This window comes from Monodon monoceros, unplaced genomic scaffold (genome assembly GCF_005190385.1).
Source record: "Monodon monoceros isolate NGI ecotype Baffin Bay Population unplaced genomic scaffold, NGI_Narwhal_1 Super_Scaffold_22, whole genome shotgun sequence".
Taxonomy (NCBI): domain Eukaryota; kingdom Metazoa; phylum Chordata; class Mammalia; order Artiodactyla; family Monodontidae; genus Monodon; species Monodon monoceros.
Window position 1 is genome coordinate 5,901,582 of NW_021703779.1, and position 21,502 is coordinate 5,923,083.

The following is a 21,502-nucleotide window of genomic DNA, read 5'->3' on the forward strand; positions in this document are numbered from 1 at the left end:
CCACCCAACCAACCAGCCACCCACCTACCCACCCAACCGACCAACCACCCAATCAACCACCCAACCATCCACCCACCCAACCAACCACCCACCCAACCAACCATCCACCCAACCAACCAGCCACCCACCTACCCACCCAACCGACCAACCACCCAATCAACCACCCAACCATCCACCCACTCAACCAACCACCCACCCAACCAACCATCCACCCACCCAACCACCCACCCACCCACCCAACCACCCACCCAACCAACCAGCCATCTACCCAACCAAACATCCAACCATCCACCCAACCAAACATCCAACCATCCACCCAACCAACCAGCCACCCACCTACCCAACCCGTTGACCATGGGCTCCTTTAGGGCAGGGACCGTATTGTTGCCTCTAACCCAGTGCCAGATACACAGCTCAATCAGGGTTTTGTAAACTAACGGATGAAAGCACTCCATAGATTAGCATTTCATATCTCTGTAGGTAAACTCTGATTTCCTGAGTCCCTGGGAATCTGTGAAACATCCATGTGAGAGAATAATGAAAAGGGAATAAAGCACCTCATGGCTTTAGGGAGCAAAATTCAATGCGCTTTCCTATGTGTCACGCATCTTGCTTTATTCGGCAGCCCCTACTGTCTGGGACACCTTGCTTTGCCTTTTGCATGGTCACTTCTAATCATCCTCCCCCATGTTACATCCAATCCACATTCACTGCAGATTCGGGTGGTGTCCTAACCCTTAGCATGGATATGCCCTTTGAGGTATCTCACCTAAGTCTTTGTGAAACGGGCCACATGTTATTATAACCAGGTATCTATGTATTCGCAAAGTGTATGTTGTATAAGCAACTTGCGGTCAGCAGATGGGTCTTATCTAATATCCCCAGTGACAGGTAGCCTGATCCATCTTGGTGGTGGCTTAGCTAATGCTCTGTCAGGAAGGAAGCATCAGCCCACAATGCTGTAGCCTATGGAGATAGGCAGGATAGTGACCCGCAAAGATGTCAACATCCTCATCCCCGGACACTGTGACTAGGTTACCTTCCATGACAAAAGGGACTCTGCAGATGTGATTAAGGGTCTAGAAATAGGAAAAATCACTCTGGATTACGTGGATGAGCCTGACATAATCACAAGGGTCCTTAAAATTGCAGGCAAGAAAGTTAGAGTAACTGAAAGAGATGGAATTATGGAAGCAGAGGTCAGAGAGAGAGAGAGACAGAGAGGAAGGTTTGAAGACACTGCATTGGTGGCTTTAAAGGTGGAAGAAAGGGTCCACGAGCCAAGGAGAGTGACCACCTCCAGAAGCTGGAGAAGGCAAGGAAATGGAGTCTCCCCTGGAGCCTCCAGAAAGATGCAGTCCTGCTACCATCTTGATTTTAGACCAGTGAGACCCATTTCAAACTTCTGATGCCCAACTACAAGTTAATAGCTTTTTATTGTTGCTGTAACAAATCAACACAAACTTCCAGGCTTAAAGCAATTGTAGTGGTAGAGGTCGTGGGGGGAGGGTGTAAGGGGTCTTGTTTGAACCAACTACACATATGGGGCTGAATTTACATTTAGGGGGAAAACACCCTCATTTTAATGTCTGGACACAGAATGTGTGCTTTTAAGTTCTGGGGGGACCATAGCGGAAATGGTCACTTTGGCCATCTGAGTTTTCAATGCCTGTGACCCAATAAAGCCCTGTACGTTTCAAGTGGCAGAAGAATAGCACCACAGCTCCAAGGTCCAGGAGAAGGTGATGAGGGGGTAAGCTGCGGGGGGCAGGCAGAGCACAGAGCTGACACCGTGCCATTTCCCACCTGCACAGATTTCTCACCTTTATAGATTCCGTTACTGCCTCCGTGACCTTCCCCTTTGACAGTCACCTCCTCTACATGTGCTCCTTGGTCCGAGGAGAAGTAGACCAGGGTGTTATTAGCCAGTTTCAACTCATCTAGAACATCCAAGATCTGCCCTGAAGGGGAGAAAACACTCAGTGTTAAAACAGTGCCATCTTTACAAAAGAAAGGGAGGTGATTCGCCCTCATCGACCTGTCTGTTAATTTCTCATGGCGAGAAGGAGATGGTCTTACACACTGAGCTCTCCTGCGCTGATCCCAACAGGGGATGCAGCAGAATCAGAAGGAGCCACAGTGGCCGGGCTCTTGGCAGAGACAATGAGAAGATGCAGTCAGTGAATTAAGTATCATCTACAAGCATCATTTGAACGTCTAGGCATCATGGGGTGACCCTGTAGGGAGGCCTGAAAAAGGATTCTAGAAGAATCAGGCTCACAGATCATGAGCCCCTTGGAGGAAGATGCCGGAAGAGAGAAGCCAAATTGCTGCAATCACCCGCTGGCCTGAGGCTATAATGAAGTCTACTGGTTTTCCTTATTGACTGGAAAAAACTAAATCATCACTGTTCCTCTTATACAAACAAACACCTCTAAAACTATTTTATGATGAGTGACCTTTTTCATACTTACCATAGATACCCAGGTCTAAAACTGTCCATCATGAAAAATATTCCTCACACTTTCCTTTTTCTTTTCCTCACCTTCTTTCCCCATACTTCACATTGTATACTAACCCCCATATAGCAACCCTTCAAAATAATAATGATACCATGGTCAACAATGAGAGTAATGGGTATCATTTGTTGTACACTCTGCCTGCAGAAGACTTTATTCCATGTTCTCTTGATTACATCATACCGAACCCTACGAGTAAAGAGCATTGGCTCCATTGCACAGGTGAGGGCAACAGTGCTCCAAAAAGATACATGACCTGTTCAAAGTCACACCGTTAGGAAGTGAGAGACCCAGAAAGGAAGACTTAAGTCTGACTGCAAAACCCAAACTCTCAAACCCTGCAGAGTTAAGTGGATGAACTCAGTGAAAATCACAGAGGAGAAAAAAAAAAAAAAAAAAAAAAGACATGAAGGAAAAATAGTTAGAGTTACATCCTGAAACACCCATGGATGACATGATAATGACGGCTGCTGTCTTCTTCAAATTAATCCAGGAAGAAGGGAAGTGAGTATGGAGCATGGATTAATAAAATCAGGCGTGACTTCATTAATTGTTAAATGTGGATCCAGGGCATATGGCAGTTCACTGCACTTTTCTCTCTGCTTCTATGGATGCCTCAAATTTTCCATAAGAATAAACAAAACAAAACAAAACAGAACAGACGCCAGCTGAAGACTGAAGAATGGGCTGAAACACGGACTCTCTGATTAGGAAGCTACCACCTGCTCTCAGATCAGAAGAAAATGATGGTCAGACCAGAGGTATATAATTTACAATTTTCACAGAGATTGCTACGTTCACATGCTGCCAATTTAATTTAGTCCATGCATGCAGTTATTGTTTGAGGTATTGAAGGGTCTGACTCCGTTTTTTGATGTTTGACAGCTAAGAGCTTTTAAGTCTCACCTCTGCCTCTTCCACTTGTGCCCAACAAGCTAATAAGAAAGCCTGGGGGCTCCCTCCCTCAGTGCCCATGGAAGGTTCAAACTATGCCAGCTCCTACCTCCATGTGGGAACCCACATCCAAGCCCCAGCTCCTACCCACCATGAAAGCTGAATCTGTCTCCTTTCCCATCTCCCTCAAGCCATCTTCAGACCAGCCTAGGCGCTGTCCTGCTTTCCCCAGAAAGCCTCATTATATGTGAGATACAACCTTTTCCACATCCTCTTGGTGTGGCTATAGCATCACTCGTCTCGACAGGGGACCATCTCTTCACTGTAGGTAACCACACAACTGGAATTCTAAAAGGACACCAGGCGTCCTTTGCAGCAGAAATAATAACTGAATATGGGTAATCCTATCCATCAGGTAGGTCATGCCCTCCGTGGAGACAGGCCCTGCACTCCAGGGTTGCACCTTCACCAACTTGGTCCAGAAAAGGGGTAGAAGGCCACAGAGACAACCCTCCACGGAGGTGGCAGAGATGATTTCTGATGTGAAAGCAAGACCCCAGTCATCTGTTACCAGACATATTCTTGCTATTTGATTGCAGTGCCACAGGCTACAGTACATTCAAACTTTTTTCAGTGTTTTAACTCATATAATAAACATTCCTAGAAGCCACACCATATACATATATGTCATCCTCAGGACCAAAAATAATATGCACGGCGCCATTTTAGTGATTTGTCACCCATGATAAATCATCGTCAGCCAGACATTTATCGTGCTGTGATTTGGTTCAGCTAAGCAAACCACGTGCGCACTCGGGCTTGGGGGAGTTTGACACTGATTTAAGGCTTATCACTTTGAAAATGGTACTTAGTTTAATGAGTTCACAGAGGAAGAAGCAACAAGGCGATGTAACCTCCACTTAACACTTTTTTTCTTTTTGCGGTACGCGGGCCTCTCACTGCTGTAGCCTCTCCCGTTGCGGAGCACAGGCTCCCGACGCGCAGGCCCAGCGGCCATGGCCCACGGGCCCAGCCGCTCCGCGGCATGTCGGATCTTCCTGGACCGGGGCATGAACCCGTGTGCCCTGCATCGGCAGGTGGACTCTCAACCACTGCGCCACCAGGGAAGCCCCCCCCCCCCGCCAACTTAACACTTTGAAGAAAAAATGCCCCTTTTGGTGCATATAGTAATTTCTAAGTAAAATAACACAGATTAGGCAGAGAGCAGAGCATTCAGGGTTTTACTTCCTTGTGTTTTAACTGGTATTTTGCAAAAGGGCATACAACCACGCACCTCCATTTCAAATGAAATTCACCTTTCATATATTACATAGAAGTATCTTAGCATGAAGAAAATGCCGTGAAGAAATGCCTTTTTAAAAAATACGGCTTCCGTGATAACTTCTATGGACACAATGTAAATATTTAGAGCACGTTTATTTACAATTGCCAAAACCTTGGAAGCAAGCAAGGTGTCCTTCAGCAGGTGAACGAATAAACTAACTGTGGTCCATCCAGACAGTGCGATATTATTCAGTGATACAAAGAAATGAGCTATCAAGCCATGAAGAGACATGGAAGAACCTTAAATGCATAGGGCTAAGTGAAAGAAGCCCATCTGTAGAGGCTACATACTGCATGATTCAACTCTATGACATGCTGGAAAAGGCAAAACTAGGCAGACAGTAAACAGATCAGTGCTTGTCAGAGGTTGGAGGGGAGGGAGGGAAGAAGAGGCAGAGCACAGAGGATTTTTAGCGCAGGGAAAGTATCATGTATGACGCTGTAATCATTACGCGTTTGTCCCGACCCATAGGAGGTGCAATTCCAATGGTGAACTCTAATGTAAACCATGTATTTTAATTGATAATAATGTATCAATATTGGGTCATCAAAAGCAACACGTGTACCCCGCTAATACAAGAGATAACATGGCAAACTGTGTGCAGAAGAAATGAATATAGGAAAGCTCTCTGTACTTTCTACTGTTTTTCTATAAACCTAAAACTGCTAAAAAAAAAAAAAAAAGTCTACTGGGAATTCCCTGGCGGTCCAGTGGTTAGGAGACTGCACTTTCACTGCTGAGGGCCCGGGTTCGGTCCCTGGTCGGGGAACTAAGATACTGCAAGTCACACGACATGGCCAAAAAATTTTAAAAAAATTTTTTTTAGTTTTAAAAAAATTAAAAAAGAAGCATTATTAAAATAAATACATATTAAAAAATAGTCCAGTAATTTCTAAAAGATGCCTTTCAAATGCACTGTTGCCTCCTAGACTTCCTCATCCATGCATTCAACGCGTGTTCGCAAAAGCCTAGTAAACACAGGCTAAAGACCGGGGCATGCAGAGGGTCATGGATGGCGTTTGTTCCCAAAGCCTCCTGGTGACCCTTGCCTTTGCTCAAGCCAGCTACATCTCCTAGGTACAGATTCCCCTCGAGGCTGTTTTCATATTCAGATGAAGCTGCATTTACGACACAGACTCCTTCTACTAAAATATATCTTGCATCCTTCCCCATTTTCACACTCCTCCCTAGATATTTCCTCCAAATTCCAAGGCTTCAAATGACCATGATACTTGCTACATGATACGTGATATTTTCTTTGTCCCCATCAATTTTTCTGATTCATTGCCTAGAGTGATAACTTTATCCCTTTCATCAAAATCACTGCACACCACTGGGCTGGGATTAATACGAGAGAATCTAGCTGAGGCCACCATGCATTTACACACAGAAAACCATCAGATTTCTGATTTCCTTTTGGTTCTTTTTTCTCCTGCAAGAGGCACCCTTGTACCTAATAACTATTGGGGTCTTATGCCAGAATCTCATTCAGAAAGCCCGGGGCCCATTAACCATTAAATTTTTCATGAGATTGATCCTATAAAGTTCTAACATATTTCTCTTCTAAAAATTGTGCCCAGAAATCTCCTGTGGGAACAAATACTGCTGGATTATTCTTGCTTTCAGACCCATACATTGGAAGTCAGAGGTCCACAAATATTATCTTTCAGAAGGTTCTCCAGGTATAATGATACCAATTTACATAGGATGATAGTTTTGAATTACCGATGGTGGGCTGCAGGATAGCTTATAAATTAAACGCTTTATTTCCAAAGCTTTCTCACATTCTTCCTGGAACAAAACAAATACAGGAAACAAGCCATTTCGAGAAGAGCACTTTGTTATTTAACCAGAGACAACAAGAGCTAGCACACTGGAAAAGATGAGAACTTGTCATTCTACAGGAGAAAACTTGGTGCTGTGAAAATCAGGGTCCTTCCTCCTTCAGGTGTGAAGCCTGGGTCCTGGAGAGTTTGTTCATTCCATTGATTCACACCACGAGCGGGTGCCAAGCCACTCTTTGGAGTCAGGACTGTGGCGCGCCACACAGGAGAGAAGGGTTTCGGGCGCTTGGGCAGAATCCTAGCTCTGTCGTGAAAGGGAAGTGCTATAATGCAGAATTAACTGCTCAAGCTCTGGCTTCTGGGTCCTGACAGAAGCCAACCTGGTTTGAGCCCTGGGTCCCTGGTTTGCTCACTGGGGTTCTTTGCCTCTAAGTCAGAGGCGATAACATGTAATAGTAGAAGAGGTTGCCATAAGGGATGAAAGAGAATTGCATCCCAAACTCTTAGCCCAGCACTAGGAGTGCTCAATGCAGCTCAGCTCTTACAATGGAGTTAAAAATCTGAGTTAAGCAATCAGTTGGCCTAAAATCCAAACTACAATGAGGAATCATCTCATACTCGTCAGAACAGCCATCATCAAAAAGTCTACAAATAACAAATGCTGGAGAGGGTGTGGAAAAAAAGGGAACCCTCCTGCACTGTTGGTGGGAATGTAAATTGGTGCAGCATCTATGGAGAACAGTACGGAGGTTCCTTCAAAAACTAAAAATAGAGCTACTATATGATCCAGCAATCCCACTCCTGGGGGTATAGCTGGAGAAAACTCTAATTCGAAAAGATACACGCACCCCTATGTTCATAGCAGCACTATTTACAACAGGCAAGACATGGAAACAACCAAATGTCCATCAACAGGTGGATGGATAAAGATGATGTGATATATCTATCTATCTATCTATATCTATACACACACACAATGGAATATTACTCAGCCACAAAAAAGAATGAAATAATGCCATGTGCAGCAACATGGATGGACCTAGAGATGATCATGCTACGTGAAGTCAGAAAGAGAAAGACAAATACCATACGATATTGCTTACATGTGGAATCTAAAAAAATAATACAAATGAATTTATTTACAAAACAGAAACAGACTCACAGACATAGAAAACAAACTAATGGTTACCAAAGGGGAAGAGGTGGGGAGGGATAAATTAGGAATTTGAGATTAAAAGATACACACTACTATATATAAAATAGATAAGGAACAAGGACCTACTGTATAGCACAGGGAGCTATATTCAATATCTTGGAATAACCTGTAATGGAAAAGAATCTGAAAACGTGTATATATACGTGTGTGTGTGTGTATATGTGTATATATATATATATATATACACATATATACACACACACACACGCACACTGTAAATCAACTATACTTCAATAAAAGTTTTTTAAAAATCAGCTTGCCTGATGGAAGCCTTGCTGTTTCAGCAGATCTGTCTTTTTTCTTTTACAAGGTAGGTCGACTCAGGCAAAACGTGGAAGCAAAATGCTTTGATGTCCCTATTCACCCTTTTGGAAACATCGAGCTCATTAAGGAAAGAAAGTATCTCCCGAAGCAGCCACCCACCATGAATAATTAAGGAAGACCATCCACCTACTCAATGTAATCCCAGGGAACACAGGAAACCCTAAAAAGTTCCCTTAAAACTATTTTAGCTAAGTCCTTCCTGTGATCAACAGGTGAATGGTGGAAGTCAAATATTCCCATGGAGGCTAGGATTTTAAGATAAATGAGAGTTTCTAATTGCAGCAGCTGGTGGTGGCTATGACTCTCCCTGGGGCATGGGAAATACGAGGCGTTGATCCAGAAAGCGAGCTTTACCCTATGTTCCGAGGCTCTCCTGAATCAGTTACTGAGTGGGATAGAGAAATTCTGCCATCATTGATTAACCCTGGAAAGGCAATTCTTTGTTTAGCTTATGTGGGATTAGAAGCGTAATCAACATGCCAAACATCAGGACATATCTGCCAACAAGCACATAGATTAATGTCTCCAGCTGGAAGCAATGTCCATGGAATGTAGGTAAACTCGATCTTGTGCTTCTTCCCAAAATAAATGGTCAAGATTTCAAAAACACCAGTCGTGGTCCTCTCCATCACATGGAGCTCAAGGGATCCCACAGACGGGACATTTGAAAGCATATGGGTTACCTACAGTATAAAATCAAGTTCAAAAGCTTACACATCAGGGCTTCCCTGGTGGCGCAGTGGTTGAGAGTCCGCCTGCTGACGCAGGGGACATGGGATCCCACATGCCGCGGAGCGGCTGGGCCCGTGAGCCATGGCCGCTGAGCCTGCGCGTCCGGAGCCTGTGCTCTGCAACGGGAGAGGCCACAGCGGTGAGAGGCCCGCGTACCACAAAAACGAAAACAAAAACAAACAAAAGCTTACACATCAAAGGGAAAAATAATATATGACCAAAAAAGATTGGATTATTTATTTGCAATGCATAAGATACAAAAATGATGTGCTGGCTTTTGGGGGATACGTGGGGGAGAACTGGTGGTGTTTGTTCAGAAGCTTTGCATTTGTTATTTGATTCGAGGGTATTTTCAGACAGTAGCAAATGAAATATTGTAATAAATAAACAGAAGATGAGGTGTTTTGCCCTACTATACTTGGATCTAATGCAAAGGTTGCACAGAATATAGTCTGAGACTCACTCAGATGCCGCCCAGACAGGAGTTCCGAGGAAGCATTGAAAATGAAACTCTTGCAGGATGGTTTTAGGACCTAGGAATTGGGAGCAAGAGGCTGCTACACGCACTGCATTTCCACACCCTGAGTGATGAGACCAGGGTGGCCTCCACCTCCACTAAAATCCGAGCAAGAAGGACTTCCCTGGTGGCGCAGTCGTTAAGACTCTGCGCTCCCAATGCAGGGGGCCCGGGTTCAATCTCTGGTCAGGGAACTAGATCCCACATGCATGCTGCAACATGCATGCTGCAAGAGTTCACATGCCATAACTAAGGAGCCTGCATGCCGCAACTAAGGAACCCACCTGCCACAACTAAGGAGTCAGTGAGGCAGAACTAAGGGGCATGCCTGCTGCAACTAAGACCCAGTGAAACCAAATAAATAAATAAATATATATTAAAAACGACAACAACAACGTGCAGGAGAGGAGAGGCTCCGACCATGTCAGGAGCCCTTTCTGCTGAACACAGGCACACCTGCCACAAGCTTGTGATGCAGGAGTCCTGAAACCTTCCTGTCTGAAGGCCCTTGATCAAAGGCTAAATCCTTCCCTGGCAGCCACGGTGAAATAGACATCAACACACCCATCGCCACATCCTGTGTGTTTCCTATTCAACCAGATTCACCCACGTCCATTGATTTTGGGATCATCCTCTTACCATGTCACTCACTTTCCCATCTCCTAAGTGCATACAGAAGAACTTCATTAGAAACACGTTTAGAAGCTATCCTTAATCATTTTCCAAATAGTGACAGAAAAGTAAGCAAATGTGATAGTAAGGAACAGATTAGGCTACTTTATGCATTTTTTCATTCTTCTGGGTGACCAAAATAATAATCAAGATCTTGTATGTAGAATATAGGTTCCGTAGCATGTTCTTATTATATATCAGTGTCCTTCAAATTTTGACAAGCTTATTTGTCACCTTGGGAACCATGCTAAAATATATATATTTTTAATGATTTGATCAACATTTGTTTAGTGCTTAATTTTTTTAAAGTATACTTAATTTACAACACTGTGTTAGTTTCAAGTGTACAGCAAGTGACTGAGTTATATATATATATTTTTTAAGATTATTTTCCATTCTAGGTTATTACAAGATATTGAGTAGAGCTCCCTTGCCTCTACAGTAGGTCCTTGTTTATCTATTTTATATATAGTAGTGTGTATATGTTAATCCCAAACTCCTAATTTATCTCCCCTGCCCCACCTAAAATGAAGATTCTGATTCAGTAAGTTTGGGGTGAGGTCTGAGAACCTGAGTTTCTTAAAAGCTCCTAAATGATGCCTATCTGAGGAGCATACTTTTAGAAGAGAGTTTCCCTGTGACGACATGTTTAATACCTGCTGACATATAATAAAAGGAGAGGGTTGGCCTTTTACAGATTTCAAGAATTACACCAGGAATGAGATTTGAGTTGCAGACCGCTGAACACATAACTTTTATACATGGTAACTAAACACAGTAAATAGAGAATTAGGATTATTAGGGTAACTAAGAAACAGGAAACTGTAAGACGGAAATGTTGCCTATGTATGGATGATCCTTCCTTGATTTGGCTTCACTTCCTTCTTGGGTTAGTTCCTGTGCGAGTTCATACTGTTTCCAGGAGACGCATCCTTATTTGGTGTTGTACCTGGTTGTTATGGTAATGCTGTGGTTTCCTGCATAAAGCCCATCTTTGACCTCATCGCATCACAGCTGTAATGTGTGATGGTACCTCCTGCTCTGGCATCTGCTCTCAACCATCTGGGATGCTTTCGTGGCTCTGTTCAGCTGATCTTCTCCAATTAACACTAAATTATAAGTGTTTTTTTTTCCAGGGTGTTGCATTTGCTGGAGAGAATTTGAATAACTCTAAATAGCCCTCATTGTCACCAAGCACACCAGCGCTTTCCTGCACATACACAAGTGTCACCGTGTCCGTGCAGTGGCATTGCACACATGCGTCTAGGGGAAAACCAGAGTCGGTGTGCCTGAGTCAGAAGAAGGCTCCGTGGTCGGTGTGTGTGGTCAGGGCTTCCCCGGGTGACAAGCATCACAACGGGCTGGCTGACCTGGGCAGCGGATAACCAGACCAGCAGGGAATCGTTTGACAGGACAGTGCTAGGAGTGAACACAGGTCTCCCCACTCTTGATGCAGCTGTGCCACTCTATTTGCTGGACTTCACTGTCTTGCAGAAAAGAAAGCTTGCAGCTCGTTTGCTCTCTGGAATGACCACAGGTTGAACTTGCCGTGGGAGGTTATCCAGGCTTTGTGATGGAGAACGACGCTGCCTGCACGTCCATGTGGCCATTTCTGTGATGGAAGCCAGTGAAAAGCTCTAGAAAGAGGTCGGCCAGAACTTCTCCAGCAATAAGAGGGATCACCTCACACTTCCTGCCTGAGCTGGGCTGTGAGCACAGAATGTCCAGAGACGACGGACGGTGAATGATCCCGGAAACCGAGTCCTTCAGAGTGCTCTTATTTTATGACGCTCTCCTACACCATCCATATCCATTTTCAGTTTTAGGACGAGATTTTTGTTTTTTTTTTTTTTGCATTATATTTGATCGTCTATAAAGCTGAAGATACAAAATGGAAAATTATGCTTTCCTTTGCAGAAGCCTTGTGCATTAATCACAGATTCAAACCCGGACACACTGACTAATACCCTACCAAGCTCCTCTCTTATGTTTGGTTCCGAATCCAAGGGGCCTCCAGTCCGCCAGCCTGCAGCTCCCCTGAAACATCCGTCTAGCTCTGAGGTGATGTGTTGACTTTATGGGGAGAGCTCAAGCTCTTAGAAGCAGTTTAGGCCTGCCCGCAAGATCCTAAACACCAAAGCTACGGACAGAAGGGCTCTTTCGGAAGTGTGAAGTGTCCAAAGGGAACATTTCAAATAGAAGGTGAAATACTACTAATGATATTAAACCCACAAGATGGTCCAAATAGATGTCTCCTTTTCCATCGTAGACTTTTTTCTCCTCTATGATTTTTCTATTCAGTGTAATGGCCTCATACACACATTTTAAGCAAAGATGCTTTAACCATCTGTGAAAGGGGGAGTGAGAGTAACAGTAACGGTAATAAGAACAGCAGCTAGCATTTATTGAGCGCTTCTTGCATGCCAGACACCACGCTGACTACTGTAAATACATGACGTCATTTCATCTGATTGGTTAATTCAACTAATTCCAGCAGGTGCAATCCATCTACTCAGGGGGATTGCTGCATTTGACATTCTGACGAGCCCTCCCTGGGTCATGACTCAAAAGCAACAGGTATCCAAACTACTTCTGGCCCCACGTTTTGACCTCACCTTTCAAATATATATACACTGGTCCTCAGTGGAATATCATTTGAACGTTGCTTTAACCCCATCTCCCAAATCCTAATTTACCTTTTCTCGCTCTGCCTAGAAATATCTAACTAGCAAATTAAATGTGCTAATTGGAAGAGGTTGAAGGTGGAGGAAGTATTATCCAAAACAGCCCTGTGATACCCACATCTACATCCTCCTGTTCTCTGAACATGCTGTTTAATTTTGAAGGCAGACATGTCTAAAGTGTACAAGGCAAACTCAAGAACACAGGAACGGAGGGACTCCTAGGATACAGAAGCTGCATGAAAACCATTGGAGGCCATTGGTCCAAACAGGCTTGTCTTTTTTTTTTCTTTTTTCTTTTAAATTATTATTTATTTACTTATTTATTTTGGGCTGCATTGGGACTTTGTTGCTGCGCACGGGCTTTCTCTAGTGGCGGCGAGTGGGGGCTACTCTTTGTTGCCGTGTGCGGGCTTCTCATTGTGGTGGCTTCTCTACTTGTGGACCACGGGCTCTGGGCACGTGGGCTTCAGTAGTTGTGGCACGCAGTCTTCAGTAGTTGTGGCTCGCGGGCTCTAGAGCACAGGCTCGGTAGCTGTGGTGCACAGGCTTAGTTGCTCTGTGGCATGTGGGATCTTCCCGGACCAGGGCTCAAACCCGTGTCCCCTGCATTGGCAGGTGGATTCTTAACCACTGCGCCACCAGGGAAGTCCCTGTAGATTTTTTTGATGATGGCCATTCTGACTGGTGTGAGGTGATACCTCATTGTAGTTTTGATTTGCATTTCTCTAATAATTAGCGATGTTGAGCATTTTTCATGTGCCTCTTGGCCATCTGTATGTCTTCTTTGGTGAAATGTCTATTTAGGTCTTCCGCCTATTTTTTAATTGGGTTGTCTGTTTTCTGATATTGAACTGCAGCTGGAGAAGAGACAAACCTACTGTCTCAATTAATCCAACAAACCAGAAATCCTTCCAGGCTCCTGAGAAGCAGTGTAGCCTAGAAGTGGCTGTGCAAATCTTACACAAGTCACACCTTTCTCAGACTTCACTTTCTCACCTGCAACAGTGATGAAAATCTCGCATAGCACAGCTGTGGAGAGTCAACTAAACAACCTGTGGCAGATGTTAAATAAGTGACTAGAATATACCAAAGGCTTTTAGAGTTTAGCTATTGTGAGTCAATAAATGTTTACTGTTGTTGTTGTTTTGTAACCAGAAATTTTATTAATCCTGTTGGGATTGATTGCGCAACTTCGTTCCTCAATAATTTAGGGTACTATCTTCTTTAGGGAAATGATTTACGAAAGAGTGTTAAAAACTACTCGCTTTAATTTGAGAGGTAAATTCAAGGTAAAATAATATACATCCCAGGCCCGAGAACGTGAAATTAAGCTTCGGGGTCTGCAAAAATGGTAACGTGGTTATAGAGTTTATGAAACCCAGAGGTTAGTGATATATAAGATAAATTAATTTAGAAAATGAAAATCAATGTTCTACACAATGAATTTCCAACTAAATCTTACAGCGAAAAGTCTGGATCAGCGGACCTGCACTGGTCCTGTTCCAGCGCTCTCTCCCCACCCTAACTGCCCTCCCCTTCATGCTTGCATCTCTAAGCTGAGGTTGCAAAAACTTCTTTCTGCAGAAAATTTACTATTTTGTCACAAATACAGATTCACTGAAAACTCACACAGGAAGGGAAGAGAACTTCCCTTATATAGAAACTTCCCATTCTATATATAGAAAACATATATTATATACATTTCCTTTATTCTTGCTGCCCTATCATTGGATTTTCTGATACCCCGATTTACGTTAAGCTCTCCAGATGTGCGTACCTGATGCACACATATAAAATCAAGAATAGGTTAATGGAGAAAACAATTGCACTTTGGAAGATAAAGATTCATCTGCAAGAGCAAAGCATTGAAAATTAATGCAGTTGATACAGATGGTGAACAGGCAGATGAAAAGATGCTCAACATTGCTAATTATTAGAGAAATGCAAATCAAAACTACAATGAGGTATCACCTCACACTGGCCAGGATAGTCATCATTAAAAAATCTACAAATAACAAATGCTGGAGAGGGTGTGGAGAGAAGGGAACCCTCTTGCACTGTTGGTGGGAATGTAAATTGATACAGCCACTATGGAGAACAGTATGGAGGTTCCTTAAAAACAGAGTTGCCACATGATCCTGAAATCCCACTCCTAGGCATATATCCAGACAAAACTATAATTCAAAAAGATACATGCACGCCAGTGTTCATTGCAGCACTATTTACAATAGCCAAGACGTGGGAGCAACCTAAGTGTCCATTGACAGAGGAATGGATAAAGGAGACGTGGCACGTATATTCAGTGGAATATTAGCCATAAAAAAGAATGAAGTAATGCCATTCGCAGCAACATGCATGGACCTAGAGATGGTCATACTGAGCGAAGTAAGTCAGACAGAGAAAGACAAATGTATATCACTTATATGTGGAATCTACAAAAATGACACAAATGAATATATCCACAAAACAGAAACAGAGTCACATAGAGAACAGACTTGTGGTTGCCAAAGGGGAATGGGGTGTGGGAGGGATGGATTGGGAGTTTGGGATTAGCAGACGCAAACTAGTATACATAGAATGGATAAACAAGGACCTACTGTAGAGCACAGGGAACTGTATTCAATCTCCTGTGATAAACTATAATGGAAAAGAATACGAAAAAGAATATATATATATATATACATATATATATATGAATCACTTTGCAGTACAGCAGAAATTAACACAACATTGTAAATCAACTATACTTCAATAAAAGATAAATAAATAAGTAAATACATAAAATGGATGCCGTTGAGAGCAGAGCCCAGGACTCACTACAGCAAGTGAGGGATGTGTCACCTCGGTGGACAAATGGATGGGGCAGGGGTCACAGAGGAATAGAGCAGAAAAGAACTTCAACACCGCCACCTATACAAGTGCGGTGAAGGGGGCCAATTAAATGGCTCTACTCTCTGGCTCTACTCTCTATGTCCCCTGTGGCCATAACATGCCTTTGTCTTAACCACACTTTCTTACATTGCCTCTAGGTTAGGATTCCATTTCTCTCCTCTTTAAAAAGATCCATGTAAAGAAGCCCAATAAACATGGTGGAGGGGTTCATGGTCAGTGGGCACGGGGTTCAAGTATCAGACTTCAGGAGGCAGCCCAAGTGTGTAGATGTCTGATTCTGCCGTGTAGACAGCATCGGAGACTTAATAGGGTTTGCAGAGTTGATCTGCAGTGGTTAAGCAGCCGTCGACCTGGAGATCATTCTTCCCCCTCCTAAAACAAGGGCAAGCCCTCCAGCCTCTCCCTAGGCTGCTTTAAGAGCAGAATGAGAAGCTGATGCTAAACAGCAGATGGGTGACCCTTTAGACAGTGTGCACGGGAAGATCAGACCCTAACCAGTGACCTCACCTCCAGCACCGCGTAGACCTGCCAAGCAGCAAATGAAGAAGAGAGAAAGACAAATGTATATCGCCCTTTGGATTAGGAAATGCTCCACATGGGACTCTAGGGAGATTGTGAACAGAGGGGTTAAAACCTTTCTCCCGTGAGAATAAAGACCCTACCCCAGGAGATGGCCATTCTGAGGATGGGCATCCCGGCACGTGGCATGACACGCAAAACAAGGTCACGCACAACAGAGCTCCGGATGACAGCAAGTGGAGGCCCCCTGCGTAGCCACAATGAGCTAAGGGGCTTCCTGGTTTGTGTGGGGTGAGGAGGGGAAGGACACGTGTAGCACACGATTTGTAGTTCTGTGCATCACACTCACGCACACACACACACATGCAGGTGGGTGTGTATTCGACCCTGGGAGCCGTCAGCACTCACAAAACCTGTGCTTGTCCTAAGTCTGTTTATACTGCCCTGGCCACAGGTTCCCTTTCTTTTTAAAACAGTTTTTAAAATTTATTTAATTTTTAAGTGAACTTTTTCTTTTGAGATAATTATAAATTCAAAGGTGATTGTAAGAAATGATACAAAGAGATCCACGGTAAAGTACTTAGTTTCCCCCAATGGTAACATCTTACAAAACTCTAGTAGAATATCACAGTTAGGATACTGACATTGATACAGTCAACGTCAATAGACAAGGTTTGCATCAGTGTAAGGATCTACGGTTGCACTTTCATAGCTACATTCACTTCCCTCTGGCCACTACCCTTTCCTTAATCTTGGCATCCCGTCCATTTTTATAATCTTGTCATTTCAAGAATGTTACATAAATGTAATCACGCAGTAGGTAACCTTTTTAGACTGTTTTTTTTTTTTTCTTTTCGTTCAGCATAATCCCCTTGAGATTCATCCAGGTTGTGGGTATCACAAATTCATTCCTTTTTTCATGCTGGTATGGATGTACCATTGTTTGTTTATAGGTTGTTTCCAGTTCAGGGCTGTTATAGGCAAAAATGCTATAGGCATTTATGTAAAGATTTTTGTCTAAAGATATATTTTTGTTTCTCTGGGATAATGGCTCAGGAGTGCAATTGCTGGGTTAATGGTTGATATATGTTTAGAATTTTTTAAAAAAGATACCACACTGTTTTTCAGAGCGGACAGGTTCCCTTTCTTTCACCCCAGTTGAACGGACTGCTTCCTCCTCAGCCAATGATGTCTGAGCCAGCCTCGCTCCTGTGTGGAACAGCTGTTTTGTACAGAAGCATCCCCGAATGGGGATGAGGTGTCAAAGAATGGAAGCATCTACGCTACTGGCATCTATGGTCATTCCTTCTGTTTCAAAATAAACAGCAATGCCCTTTCCTTTCTCTTCTTCCCCTTGGCTTAACTGCCAAGCAGCACCAAGCAAAACCCAAATGCCAAGTTGTAGAGACAAAGCAAAATGACTTTTCTCCGAGTCAGTGCTCAAAGCTTCCAAGATTGTCCAAGATGCTTATTTCTTGTAGGTTTCCGTCATCCTAATGCACGGCTTGTTTACTTGCTAAAAATCAGATGCATAAATGCATTTATAAGATGGCTGTTACCGATGAAATCTGGCGGGCAGGCAACGGGGGTGTCGACAGAGTTATCTGACGGGCAATTCTACCTTCAAATGATCAAAGTTAAAAGTGAAAATGCTGGAATCTTGTCATTTTTGCTCTCTTCTGGCTATTGTCTTACTTCAGAATGAAAAAATACTGTGACAACACTGCTCCTTCTCTAACAATTTTCTATGAACTGGGAATGTGAACGCGTTGCCAAAGTCACATTTTGCCAGGAGATCATGGAGCTGAATGTCACTGAGTGTTGGTTTTAAAAGTTAAGTAACTGATAAACATGCACATTTTTCTGTAAATTAGAGCCGATGGGTGCATCTGCTGTCCGTGACCTTAATAAATGAAATCTTCTGTTAAGGGCAGCAAGCACCCAGCAAACTCCAGAAACGACAGAGCTTTGCTCTGTTTTAGTTGTTTTGCATCAGTGGTATCTGGGGTACCCACCGGACAAGGATCCATTTTGGTTGGAGAAAGAGTTTGTTTAGGGATATATGCTACTTGATGACCTGGCTTTGCTTTAAATCTCTACTGGTTGGGAGCAAATCAAATGACTTATAGAGTCCTCCGTAAAGAGACTTTCCTTCCCAAACGCTTCCATCCTAAGGTAACTGAAAAGCATAAAGTCATAACCGCCCCCAACCCAGGGCTACGGCCGCCATATTGAGAGATGCAGCCAAGTGGGTCAGCCCAGAAACCACCTGCAAACACACACAGTTATCTCCCTGCAGACTCAGTCAGCGGCCCTGAATTCCCGATCCACAGGGTTTCTTGGAGATGCAGCTCCTTCAGCCTGTATGCAGAGTCATGTTCCAGTGATCTCAGATGGCAAAGACTACAGAAAGATGCTATTGATGTAATAGGGAAGAACCTCTGTATTCTATTACAAGTTCATCACTGAAGGGATGGTGCCTATATACCTAATGGCCCATCTCTGGGGACCCTGCGTTCCAGGTCATGAGCATGAAGCTAAAATACCTTTGCTTAGCTCACAGGAAACATCCTGACCAGGTCCCCCTGTGAACGACTGCAAGAAGAAAGAAATGAACACATCCCCTCCAGAGGCTGACCAGCACCAGAAAATGTTTGACTTTACTCCCTCCCCTTTTAGTGTAAAAGAAGCCTGAATTCTAACTTGGGGAAGATGGGTCTTTGGGACACTAGGCCACCACCTTCTCGGTCTGCTGGCTTTCCGAATAAAGTCGCTACCCCTTGCCCCAGTAACTCGTCTCTCTATTTATCGGCGTGCTGTGCGGTGAGCAGTATGAGCTTGAACTCGGTCACATTTACTCCATTTTCTCATGGCTACACATCAAACCAACAGGATGTCACAAGACACATGAAACTGGCACCCGCGACATCAAAGGCCATTTGCTCCCCTTTCCCACCAAAAGAGACTAAGAAAGTATAGTTCGAGGAGAGATGGTGAAGTGCGGACACACAATGAAAGTTGTGTGTGTAGCTGTCATAATCCTAACGGACATCTATAGCGTTCTTAACACATCCTGGACAGTTTCCAAGATGGCCCAGCAAGAGAGGCAGTGTTTTTTTTTGCAGTTTTTCTTTTTAAATTTTTTTTTTATTGAAGTATAGTTGAATTACAATGTTGTGTTGATTACTGGTGTACAGCAAAGTAACTCAGTTATACATATTCATATTCTTTTCCATTACGGTTTATGTTAAGCTTTCCAGATGTACATATACATATACCAGTTTGCAACTGGACAGGCAATGTTAGCATCCCATTTTACAAATGAGGAAATAGAGGTCCAACCAGAGAGGTAACCTGCCCCGGTTTACCCAGGTTTGGAGCAGGTGGGGTGGAACCTCGGGCCTCTGGTCCCAACGTCTATGCCCTTCCCTGACAGGCCCACTGCTGTCAAGATGCAGAAGCCACGTCTCACGACGACATCTGTCACAATAACACTATGTGGGGTGTCACAGCAGGGACCTGAATCAAAATTCTGCCTCTGCCACTCGCCAGCTGTGAGAGCTTGCTGGGACAAGCCGGTTCTAACTGTGTGCCTTGGTTTGCACATCTGTAAAATGGGGTAATGCAGCCCCCACCTCACAGGACTACGTGGGAATTGCTATGGAGGCACGGCACCTGGAGAGAGTAAGTGGCAGGCGAGAGAAGATGCACACGCTTACTATTGGGAGAATCAGTATTGCTAGGGAGCCAGGTGGTGGCGGTGTGACAATAGGACGGAGTCTGAAGACGCAGTGAAAACCACAAGGGCCAGGACTAGAGGCAGGAACACAACACCAAACCTCTCACTGAACACAGCCAAGAGCAACTCCATCCGTAACAGCCTTTTTTAAAAAAAAAATAACTTAATTTTTTAAAATTGGGGTATAGTGGTTTTACAACATTGTGTTAGTTTTTACTGTACAGTGGAGTTCCCTGTGCTACACAGCAGGTTCTCGTTAGTTATCTATTTTATACATAGTAGTGTATATATGTCCATCCCAATCTCCCAATTCATCCCACCCCTGCTTTCCCCTGCTTTGGTGTCTACATGTTTGTTCTCTATGTCTGTGTCTCTATTTCTGCCTTGCAAACCGGTTCATCTGTACCGTTTTTCCAGATGCCACAAATATGCGTTAATGTACGATATTTGTTTTTCTCTTTCTGACTTACTTCACTCTGTAGGACAGTCTCTAGGTCCATCCACGTCTCTACAAATGACCCAGTTTCCTTCCTTTTTATGGCTGAGTAATATTCCATTGTATATATGTGCCACATCTTCTTTATCCATTCATCTGTCGATGGACCTTTAGGTTGCTTCCATGTTCTGGCTATTGTAAATAGTGCTGTAATGAACATTGGGGTGCATGTGTCTTTTTGAATTATGGTTTTCTCTGGGTATATCCTAACAGCCTTTTGAGAACTGTCTTACCTGGAAGAAAGGGCTCAGCTCATGAATTGCCTGCCTTTGTTGAAACCGCACACTCAGAAACATGGTTATAAATGTCTTCCAACAATCCCGTATTTTTTTCCATCTTCTAAAAGTAAAAATCGATACAGCTTTCACTATGTTTTTTGAGGATTCTAGAAACAGGATGAATGTGTGTCCTAACTCTCTTTGCAAAGGTGACTCATCTAGAAGGAACATGACCAATTCAGGACCATCAGGGGAAGCCAGAGCAGGACCCCAGGCATGCACCTTGAGCTTTGGATGCAGGTGGGATCCGCACAGGTGAGGGCAAGTGGAAACATGGCACCTGCCAAACTGCTCCCTCCTCACTGCCCGTAAAGACATTTAGGAGCAGAGCAGGGACCTCCCTTTGGGGATATTTGGGGATAACCTCTCCCCTGCAGAATCTGAAGGCTTTGTGACCCTGGCCAGGTGGGACAGTAACACCAACAAGAAACAGGTAGTGGAAGGGGTGTGGCTGCCATCCCTGTCTGCCCTAAGATGCTTGATACCAACCCCCGGGGGTGTCAGGACAGGTGTGAGCCAATCCCCATGTCCACTCACAGGATAGACCTTCCTTGTCAATTGTCCCATGCTGGTCCCCATGGGAGGAGATCCCCGAACTACAGACACCTGATATACAGTGGCTGTAAGGACTCCACTGTTGTGAAATGCACAGAGACCTGAAGAAAGGGCCTGACCTGCTGCCTGCTGCCCAGAGGCAAGGTACAGCATCGGGCCACAAACACCCGTCTTACTCAAGTTCTGCAAGGTCCCACACCAGCCAGGCGGGCTACCCAACCAAGACCAACACCTATAATAATGGACAAATGACATTTCATGGGGACACACACACACACACACACACACACACACACACACACACACACACACACACACACACACACACACACACAC

At 44.0% G+C, this 21,502-nt stretch overlaps 1 protein-coding gene across 1 annotated transcript in view; it reads right to left on the minus strand.

Moving 5' to 3' along the window:
- STS (steroid sulfatase) overlaps positions 1 to 21,502 on the minus strand; it is a 127,750-nt gene that overhangs the window by 34,689 nt on the left and 71,559 nt on the right. Inside the window, exon 7 of the mRNA XM_029240421.1 lies at positions 1,824 to 1,961. Coding sequence (XP_029096254.1) covers positions 1,824 to 1,961 — 138 coding nt within the window. The remainder of the gene's footprint in view (positions 1 to 1,823; positions 1,962 to 21,502) is intronic.